The 11,023-nt window shown below is 43.6% G+C and overlaps 1 protein-coding gene across 7 annotated transcripts in view; it reads right to left on the bottom strand.

The window, feature by feature from the left end:
- Window positions 1-630: 630 nt before the first annotated feature.
- The window catches only part of LOC134642653 (kinesin-like protein KIF13B), a 37,529-nt gene continuing 27,136 nt past the window's right edge, over window positions 631-11,023 (bottom strand). For 3 of the 7 annotated variants that reach the window (XM_063494549.1, XM_063494547.1, XM_063494548.2), the window contains 5 exons: window positions 10,739-10,835; window positions 10,458-10,537; window positions 7,125-7,190; window positions 5,123-6,434; window positions 2,898-4,986 (listed from right to left, as the gene is read on the bottom strand). In XM_063494549.1, coding sequence (XP_063350619.1) covers window positions 4,733-4,986; window positions 5,123-6,434; window positions 7,125-7,190; window positions 10,458-10,537; window positions 10,739-10,835 — 1,809 coding nt within the window. In that variant the 3' untranslated portion in view covers window positions 2,898-4,732. Of the gene's footprint in view, window positions 884-1,038; window positions 1,347-2,897; window positions 4,987-5,122; window positions 6,435-7,124; window positions 7,191-10,457; window positions 10,538-10,738; window positions 10,836-11,023 lie in introns of those variants that run through there. The other 4 variants (XR_010096318.1, XR_010096319.1, XR_010096317.1 and 1 more) reach the window with 4 other exon arrangements.

Below are 11,023 nucleotides of genomic sequence, written 5' to 3' on the forward strand. Positions count from 1 at the left end.
CATTGATAGAACAATGATCAACATTATTGATTTCCTAAAAAATGATAGTGAGGAATTATTCATCTAACAGTATTTATTTGTAAGAAACATTGCATATTGTATTATATATATTGTAATATATATAAGGACCAACACATTCTCATTTAGAAATCAAAGTATATAAATTCATTTAAAAGAAAAAGAAATGGTAGGTTTTTGTTTGTCTTTAAACATCTAAATGGCTGGTGTGGCTTTGTGAGCTTATTTAGGATGGAGGTGATCATTTTTGGGACTGCTGTTTTCTGTATTTCCACTGATACCAGAACATGTTGTGCACTCTCCCAGTTCTTGCACAGGTCCTTTTGGAGGTTTTTCACTGTGCATTCATGCTACAGCGCTGATGTTTCAAAGCATTCAAACAAAGGCTCAGTCTAGGTGCAAATTTCTGTCTCCAGTGTACTTTCATATTAAAGAATCACATAGAAACATAAACGCTTATATTTGCTCACAGAAAAATACAATTAGTATAAAATAAACCCAGAGTCAAACTGAAGGTTTCTAGAAGTTACCTAGAAGCTAAAAGTCCTGCTTCATATTACAGAGGCCTGTACTACAACATCCCAGGCTCCTGTTACCAGGGTAACCCTCTAATGTATTTACTAGCTGATTTTTTGTCAGTCAGCAGTATCCTGCCATGTCGTCGCTTCAATCGGAATTTAAGAGAAGTTACCAAATGTCATTCAAACTTTAGGAGCTGATGTGTTGTTGTGCGTTTGCGCTGCAGGGTTTGGCCCAGAACCTGCTGAAGAGAACGTCTCAGCGGAGCTCCATCAGCAGATGTGGGATCACCTTTGAAGTAGTTTCTAACATCCCAGGAGGAAGTACCAGGACATCATGTTAGTGTCTGTGTTAGTGTTCAGGAAGGAAGGAAAAGACATTTGGAAACCAGCAACCATGAATTTCACTGAGACATCATGTCCACAAATGAAAACAGAAATGATTACAACATCTGTGCAGGAACAACTGGTCACTGCCGGAGCTTTCCAAATATCAGTGCTTCTCACCTCAGACTTACAGTGTGTGTGGACAGGAGGAGGACGGAGGACCGGTGGATGATGTCGTGGAGTGGTCTGGGAGAAATCACCCGGTGGTGTGGTGCCGATCGACTTCAGATGGAAAAGAACGGCTGTGCGATGCGTGTCTATCTTGGCGGAGGACGTTGCTGAGGAGTACATCTGATTGGGCGTTCACATGGACAACAGGCTGAGCCAGAGGGGGTTGAGCAGGCTGTGTTCCCTAAGGAACCTGAGAGTTTATGATCAGGAAGGCTGACTCTGTGCCTGGCTGCAAGCTGGATACTTCTGAGGCTGTGGGAGAGAGGAGGTGACTGAGCAACAACCTGTTATCCATCAGGCATAACCCTGACCACCTTCTCTATCACCAAGGACTCATACAGGACGTCTGTCATACCACACACAGTAACTCCTTACACTTTGCTGCCATTTCAAATTCTGTCATCACGTCTAGGTTTTCAAAAACGTCTTATTTCATTATTACTGTTTCACGTTCTCTAAGGAATTTCCCAAATATGGAATAAAGTATTTTCTGCCAGAAGTAACAGTTTATATGGGCACAGGTGCAGTCTGCGTAGGAACATGTCGTCTCTGCTGTACACGAGAGCAGACCCAATAACGAGGAAAACTCCAAACTGCTGTCAGTCTAAACACCGAGGTACTCGTAAGGCTGAACCCGTACAATAGATGGACCGCAGAGGAAGCAGCTGTGATCAGTGAGCAACAAAATCCCTCATTACAGAGAAGCAAATCTGTAAAAGTGTCAGCATCATGTGTGTGTTTGAAAACGTGGTTCTGTGAACGCTTTGCTGAGCTTTGGATGACGTGTAAAAAGGAGAGGTGAGCTGACAGCCTTGAGGAGCAGAGGTACTTCCTGCTTTCAGCTGGGACAGAGTGATAATGAGTTTAACCCGACGTCTGTGTTCAAAACGAATGACACCGTTCAACAATCGAGGAGTGTACGCTCAGTTATTTTAGCTTCTGACAACATAACAACTTTTATGGAAATGGATGAAAAGCAGCCGAGCAGAAGCTGTGGGGTCTTCAAGGACTTGAACCGAGTGCATCGGTGCGTGTCTCTCTGTAGTTTCTTCCAGGGTGGACGAGTTTAAAATGAGACAACGTGTTGTGGATCCGTCACTAGTCTGTCATTTAAAGGCAGGAACTCCAGCTACTGTGAAATCACCAGTCTCAAACTGCAGATATCATGTGCAGTAACCAAATGTTTCAGAACTCTTAATGAAGTTTCGCAAATGAAACTTTAAATCTTCCTCATGCTTCCTGTAGATACCCTCAAAAGCTGATTCAGTGTACTTTCACCCACAGTCAGGCACTGGCAGTTGTAGTTTATAGTGATTAAAGTCAGAAATTCAGTTAAGATTCTTCTTCTTCTTCTTCTGATTTAGATTTATAAATAGCAGCTGTTCTAAGACTGCTCCATGCTTCCATTTTCACATGTGGAAAGAAAAGTCAGAAAGAAGAGAATTAAAGAAAGAAAAAGTATGAATAGTATGAAATGGAGGAGCTAAGCTAGACCAAAGGTTTTGCAGAGGCACTCTTTTTGTTCTCTTGAAAAATTGACAAAGATGGTGCTGAAAGATGCTCAAACATTATTTTTCCTTCTCTAAAGGTAGCTTAAAAAATAAAATGATAAAGATCCTAATAAAACCCAATAGAGATGATGCAGTAATTATGTAATCTCATTTACCAGGACATCCTCGTAAAACAGATTTTCTAATCTAAGATTCTCTAATCTCAAAAAATGAGTACATAATGTACCAGAGACTAAAGCTGTACCACTGTTTATCTCTCTCTTACACACACAGACACACACAGACACAGAGCAGAATTAAATTGATTTATTATCGTTGATCGTTTTAAATGCAAACGTATAAAACACCTTACGGCAGAAAAACTAACACGACATTAAAACCAACACAATCCTCAGCAAACAGACTGCAGCACATACAGGGAAAGTCACGAGTAAAGTTCTCAAACACCCTCACGTGAAACTAATGCAGATTCCTGCATTTGCTTGACAGGAAGAGGAAAATATAGATTTATAACTGTTGCAAAATTCCAGCAGTAGCATTTTTGACGAGTGCAATTATTTGAACCAGCAGAATCACACATCAGCATAATCCCCTTTATTCCTACACAGTGCGGTGGGACCTGTCCAAGGCATTTTTCTAAAGGCTTTATTCAAAGCATTTCAAGGCACAAGAATAATAGGACACCATATAGTCATACATTACAAAACATATTTGTTTATCTTTGGAACTGAACAAGAAAGAAATCGGCTAGCCTTTAGAGTTTGGAGATCTACTCACGCTCATCTGTACTGACAAGCATGTTTGACCCCCAAAGTCTAATTCGTTGACGGGTGTGATTACTGCCTGCTGTACATCAAAGTGGCTGGGTTTAGGCACTTGGGTAGTGTGATTGCTAACTGAGCCAAAGCATGATTTCCAATCAGCGGCTTGGCAATTAAATGACAGGAAAAAAAACAGATCAATGTATAAATCAGAGGTTCCCAAAGTGTGGGGCCCGCAGAGCCATTGCAGGGGGGCGCGGTATGAAAAAAAAAAAAAAAAAAAGAGCGCTTGGACACTGCTAGCATAATGGACAGGTTTTTGACGGGGCTCCCACACAAACGCAAAGCAGGAGATGAAGCATCGCTGAATATGTTTCCAAACCAACTTCCTTCCAAGCCAAAGACTAGAAAATATGGTGAATCATATCTTCCCTTTGGCTTCACCTGCACAAGTGCCGAGGTAGGTCTCCCCTGCAGAATTAGTTTTCCCTGTCGGGAGCACGTGCTGGGCTCTTCAAATCACGGACAAACAGTATCCCACATTCTTGATTTTTAGTTCACAAACACTTGTTGTAATGACTAACTACTCCTGACATGTTGGAGATGTTAGCTCTTTATACAGTAAAGTTACAGCGGGATACAAATAACATCAGGCTGATCCTGCCACAGTTTGTTCCCCCGGTTCAAATCACAGACAAACATTGTCCCACAGCTGTTTATGTTTTTGAACCCATTTTGCACAGAGAGGCATTTTTTGAAAAATGTAGCAACATTGAATATTATTACACAGGAAAAACCAACTACATGTAAAATAATCACACCGTGACGCCTCTGCCTTTCTAAATGGAGGGACAGTAACTGCGTGTGTGTATGTAAGCGTGTAAAACCTGCAGACAGTCAGATTAACAGTAATTTGTCTCTATCTGGGGTTGATTGGGGGGGGCGAACATTTTTCGTATGCACAGTAAAAAGGAAACGGTGCCTCCTGTGAATCCGTCTGTAGCGTACTTCATGTGTACTCTTGCTTCCTTAAACGACATATACAGGTCGCAGTGCTTTGATTGCAATTTAATGTCTTTTGAATAAATACATTTATAAAAGGTTAGCGTGTAAGTATCTAAAAACATTCACATTTTCAGATAAAACATCCAATGTCTGCCAAGTATGTCACACAGGAATGGAGTCCTGTAACAGAAAAAGCCAAAAATCATCCTCCAGACATGAGAGCGTGGAGTGACTCATCCAAACTTACTGTCAAACCTCCAGTAAATCGGTCTAAAGTAAGCCAGATACCACTGTGCCAGTAGGCTTACCCTTTTGTCCCGTATGGACAGTGATGTGCTGGGGATGCCCAGCAATGAGCCATTTAAGTGTTCCACGACTTGCGGTTCTCCCCCCTGCCACGACCGGTTGATCCGGTTCCACCTTCACCTTTGGCCAGAGCTGTAAGGGCTGCCAGGTTTGGGCTGGACCCCGACAGATTGGCACTACGGCGTTTTTGTTGCTGCTGGCGATGGCGTTTGGCATCGCCACGGGTTACTCTGTCAGGTCTTACCAACACACCGTAACCAGGGTTGCAGTGGAAGTAGTGCTTACCAGCCACTGACCCATCGTTCTTTCCTGAAAGAAAGAGGAAAATACATGAATCGTAAAAATTAAAAGCAATAATGAGGTTTTAATTGGCAGTGCATACATGTTCATGAAGAATGAGAACAGATCAGATTAATCAAAGGTGTTGGGTCTAATCTAAACCTACCTGCTGGTACTTCAAGTTCCACTCCAACCCAAGTCCCCTCTGCAAAATCTGTGGGTCCCAAATATCGCACCGTACCACTCTTATTAGCCCCCACACTCACAAACTCCCCCTCTTTCAACCACTCGGGAAGAACAGCAGAAGCAGCTGTATCTCCATCCTCTGTGTCAGAGATGATTTCCAGACTTTCCTTCGGCACTGAAAGGTTGGGTCCTGTCCCACAACTTGAGGGCTGGTTCACCAATGTGGGGGTATCATGCTCCTCCTCACTCAGAATCTGCAGAAATGACTTGAGGTCTGAAGACTTCACTTTCTGAATCTTGAAGGGGTTAGCTACTGAGGGACCTGATTTGGGAGAAGAAATGGGGCCTTTGGCAGGTTTGACAGAAGCTGCTGGCTGCTGAACCTCACTGGTGGCTGAGGATGAGGGTAGGAAGGAGGCACCATTTGTTTCTGGAACATCAGAAGTTGACTGTTGCTTGGATGAAGTTTGAGCACTCAGGTCTACAGGCGGTCCTGGATCAGGACTTGAGGCTTGGATCAGGCTTGGAGAAGGATCTTGAATAAAGTCTGAAGCCGTCTGATCTTGTGTGGGCTGCTGGGGTTGCAGGACGGTTGATTCCAAACGCCTCTCTCCTTCTTGAGCAGATCGTTGTGTCTCATTAGAAAGCGCCAGTTCTACTTTATCTGTGGCAGCCACCTCGAGATCTTCTCTTGAAGGAGTCTTTGGTTCACTGTGGTCTACATGGCGCATTTCTGTCTGCTTGGTCCCATTTTTTTGTGCCACCTCTGAATGATCTCGTTGCTCTGATCCATGGTCCTGTTTTTGTTCGGTCTGGTCTGGCAATTCTGCTTCTGCAGCTGGATCAGATTTTTCGGCCTCCTTTAACTGGTCTGATAGGAACCGATCTGGTGAGTCTTGTTGACTCGGCGTAACATCTGGTTTAGATGGCTCCTGCTCCATACTCTCTGCATCTGCTTTCTGTCTCAAACTCAGTAATTCCTGAGGCCCTGATTGGTCTAAAATAAGAGTGTCTGATTGTGTGGTGTCAGAGAAAGGAGAGAACTTCTGTGTCACAACATTTTCCTCCTCGTGCTCATCGAGCACAGTTTCAAAGCCATCCCTGCTGCCATATGACGAAGGCAAGTCCCAGCTCAGCGTGTAGACTTCTGACAGCGTTACTGTAGATATGCTTGTTGACATATATCCACTGGAAGCCTCGCTCACTGGGCTGGTGGTGGAGTCTTCAGTTTCTGGGATGATTGGAGGTGGAAGAGGCACAGATCTGGGGATTTCTGTTTCATCAATGGGGACCTGGGGGCAAACCATAGAAACGTGGTCTTAGCCAAAGAGCGCCTTTAAAATTTGCCACAAATTCATTTCCAGTTTCTGATTATAACCACCGCAGTGCCAGCTCCTGGTTAGTCAAGCCTCAAGATGAATGTTTTTCACCATTTCTGAGCATCTGACTGAAAAACTTACCTGTCAATCACGAGGCCGACCTGCCCTTAGTTTCACTTTTTAAACATGGAAGCTGCATCATTGTTATTCTACAGTCTTTGTACTTGGAGCCAGGTTCAGGTGGATACTTGGGGCAGCAGAAATGTTTGAATAACAATGACCAGCAGATGGTACTGGTATTAAAAATGAATGTATTCCATATAATCACAGAGTCCTGTTATCGTGCACAGGATGGTCAGGTTGTGTTTTCAAAGTAACACAAACGTCTAAAAATATTAAAAGTAAAGATTCTAAAAAGACAAACAGCGCTGCCAGAAGCCGTGCAGGCTTTTTATAACTTCATCCAACACTTTTGTACCACGGCATTTACAGGACAGCCGATGATGAACGATGGGGGAGATTCGGTTGACACAGACGGCATTACTGAATACACTCCACTCCGATTTTTGATCAGTTTTCTATGTTTGGAAGAACAGAGCTACACCATGTGTTAAAAAAAGCACGCACAGTATAACACCATCCGGGCGGGGCTGGAGGACTCACCGCCTGCTGCTGTTTGCTCGTGTCCTCTTCAACGCTGGCCGACTGCACGACGATGCGCGGCAGACTCTGCGACAGGGTTGGAATTAAAAAAGCAAAGTTAATGTGACTTCAGATAAAACATCTCAAAGCTGCTAATTAGCACTGAAGGCTTTTCAAGCTGATTTCAAGATGCAATCAGGGGCCAATCAGCTCTGTCCGCTTCAAACCTGAAGATTAATAGAAGTCTGTTCATGCTACACTGCATGATGTGGTGATTAGCTGCTGTGGGAGCATCAGAGAGACAGAAGGACAGAAACAAGCACCTGCGAGAAAACTGAACCTGTGATGGTAACAATGAGGCAGAGGCTGAACATCGACCTGCTACGCTCTCTCTGCTACTGCGCTGCTAGGACTCACTAGGCCAGCTGACCATCTGCTGCAGCTGAAGATGATTATTCATAATTATAAAAGATGTGCAATCAGATTCGTATGTTCATGTGATAAAAGGAATCAGATATTTATTTTGATAACGGCGTTTCGAGATGTTGATACGAGATGCAGACAGTGCAATAAAAACATTGGTTCATTAGACTCATAATCATGACAAACTAGTAAAACAATCAGTATAATTGCACCTTAATTATAATTGCACCCATCATCATTGATGCCTGCTCAGTATTCAAGTTACTGCCTCAAAACTCGACATGATCCGTCAACTGATTAAGCAGAAAGAAAACAAAAACCCATCTTGATCTTTAAAAGATGTGTGCTTAGCAGACACAGAGGATTTTAATCATGACCACTGAGTTCATGCAGAAAGGAAGCTGCTCGATTTGGGACACGTGGAGCTGTGACTGAGAGCAGAACGACGACCTACGTGGTCCGCAGGTCTAACGTCAGAAAGTAGGTCAAACAGGTCTATCCTACCCCTCGCGTGCTCGGGAAAATAAACCTGCAGGTCAACACAACACATCAGGTGCACAACAATGGCTGCCTCCTCTGCTTTACTGGTTATTGAAATCAAAGCACAATAAGCACCCGTCTGTGTTAACCGCAATCTCCATGTGTCTGTGTTCTCCACAGTCGTTCATCTGAAGCACTCCAAGCCCAGGAGGTGCACTGTTCAGGAGTAAATGTGTAGTTCAGGTTGTTGTTGCTGGCTGCTGTGCAGCATCAGTGAGAGGAGCTAATCACCAGGAGTCACTGTCTGAAGTGTAGCAAAGTCACAGTTCAGTCATTATGTGAGCGCACACTCCTCTTTGGAAATAAATGTGCACCAGCTTTGGCGTGCACCTTTGCTGATGGTAGGCTGGCTTCACTGCATATCGTCTGTCTCAGGAAAATGTTGGAAGGAGTGTATTTAACCGAATCAAAGAAACGTGATTTCCTGAGGTTTGCAGCACACAGTTTACTTGGAATTGTGCTTCATTTAACACAGCATAATGTGCATCGACTAATCTGTTTCCCTGGGTCTTTTCCTGTGTGTTACGAATAAATCTTCTTTTTGGTACCAGTACTGGTTTTTATTTTGTTGTATTGATCTGCGACACTTTAAAGGCCGGTCTGTGAAAATATTGTCGGACACAAACAGACCGGCCTTTAAAGTGTCGCAGATCAATACAACAAAATAAAAACCAGTACCGGTACCAAAAAGAAGATTTATTCGTAACACACAGGAAAAGACCCAGGGAAACCGAGTTAACGATAAAAACAATAAAAACCCTGAAAACCATAAATTTCACAGCCGAGCCTCAACTCTCACGGACCGGTAGCGGGCCGTGGCACAAAAAGTTTGGGGACCGCTGATCTAGACCACGAATGTCTGCTGTCTAACAGGACAAACTCCTTCATTTCTTTATATGAAAGAAATCTTTAGAAAAAAAAGTGAGTCATAGTTAATGAAACTTTTACGCAGACTTAATAAATTAGTTTTGTTGATTTTATAACATCAGTCATTTCTAAGGTCCAGAGATGTGCAAGTTGAGTATCAAAAGTACAAAGTACAGCAGTATTCAAACTAAATGACAGCTCTACAATTCAGAGCCCCAAACATATTCTCACGGGCCATGATCATTGACCAAATTACCCTTTGGCAGCCCGCTATTATTTGCGTCACTCCAAGCTTTTGTTTTGTGTTGACCGTTGTAAACATCTGTGGCTCTAATTAGAGCAATATTCTCAACAACAAGCACCAGCGAGGCCTGCTGGGTTTCCTTTCCAACAGAACATCACATTATTCCCCTGATTAGCTACTCTCCACAGCTCAAGGGCCAATCAGCCAAATGAGACGCTGGAGTGTTTGGCTGCTATGAAAAAAGCTGCATGATTGCAGAAGAGCAGATGCTGAGCAGGTTGAAGGAGCAACATGTCAGGATAAAGTTCAGCAGCTCGTAATTCACCCTGGTCTACGCACAGTAAGCGCCTGAAGCAGACGTGCTCGCAAACATCAGTCGGTCGGGACGGCTCAGCTATTCAGTCTTGTTCTGACACAAGACTCGAGTACTTTAAAGTTATTGGCTGAAAATGAAAGCACGTTCATTAATGGCTTCCTTGTTCACTAGAGTCACTACAGTGCATCGCTTTCATTTGCCAGTTTCTTATGCCAGATGCTCTTCCTGACAACGCCCGAAGGATTTGTGGTTTACACACTCATCTACCTTCACATGGTAGACGAGTGCATAAACCACTACACTCCATTTTATTAGCAGCTGAAAAAAGATGCGGCCATCATGGCGCCACATGTTGGTTCATTAACTGCTGTCTCTCGGGCAGTGGAGTACTTAGTGCCACCATAGTAAGTAATACGAGGATTTCACTAATTAGATTTGTCACATAATTGCTTTACAATGTTCCAAAAAGCATCAAGTCCAGTGTATTGACTTGAATTAGGTTTGTGAGGTGGAGCCAAAGAGATTACAGAATGATAAAAACAGCACTGACAGAATCATCGCTGCCCTAACCGTTCCCTAAACAGGAGACATGTTGGCCAGCTACCTGAAAGGTGATGGCAGCTGTGTCTCCTCTATCGGGCCATTTTAATATGGACGTCAGCGGGGATTTACAGCACCGCCAAAACAAAACACTCACTCTGGAAACCATCCAAAGCTTTTCTTCTGCCTCGTAATCTTAAAACAACGAGGCAAAAGGTGCACTTACGTCATCTGCCTTATATTTCTGTTTCCACAGACATTAGCTCTGTTTCTATGGCAACAGAAGAACTCAGACTGTTGATGAGGAGATGGCGTGTTCAGATTCAGGTAGCAGCGATGCATAAAAACTTTAAATCCCTGATAGGGATGCAGGTCGAAGACAAGCTTTAATGCAGAGCACAATAAACAGACTGAATGAGCCTACCTGCTGATGGACAGCTGTCTGCTCTCTGCCCTCTTTCCCACCAGGAAGCAGCGACTTCAGTAGCCTGGGTACGGCCTTCACTAAAGGGAGATAAGAAGCAGTAAAGCCTGAATGCTCTGCAGAAGAAGGAAGAGGAGATGGAGAAGGGGGGCAGAGAAAAACCAAACAAACCAAACCATTTTTGAGAATAAGATTCTTAAAGAGAAAAAGTTTGCCCCAGACTAAAGCATAAGATGCACAGCTGATGACATCACACAGAGGGCGTTTTTAAATAGCTGTACCCGTCTCTGCGTTCAGATTCTGGGACAAGGAGCTGGGAAGTGTGCGTCTGGAAGGAGGAGGCGGCGCCACAGAGAGGTCGTGATGGCTGTCCCAGGCCTGCAGACACGATGAAGAGCACTTCAGTTTTTGTGGGAGCAACATCCAATGGCTACCACACACAGCTGCAATACAGCTCCATCCATTCATTCATTACGTTACGCTAAATCTTCTATTAATACACTGAGTTTTAGTTTATTTTTGTTACCATTTGTCCACAGTGTTTAAGTCATAAGTCATTCACTGAG

The sequence above is a fragment of the Pelmatolapia mariae genome, linkage group LG15, assembly GCF_036321145.2.
Source record: "Pelmatolapia mariae isolate MD_Pm_ZW linkage group LG15, Pm_UMD_F_2, whole genome shotgun sequence".
NCBI lineage: Eukaryota > Metazoa > Chordata > Actinopteri > Cichliformes > Cichlidae > Pelmatolapia > Pelmatolapia mariae.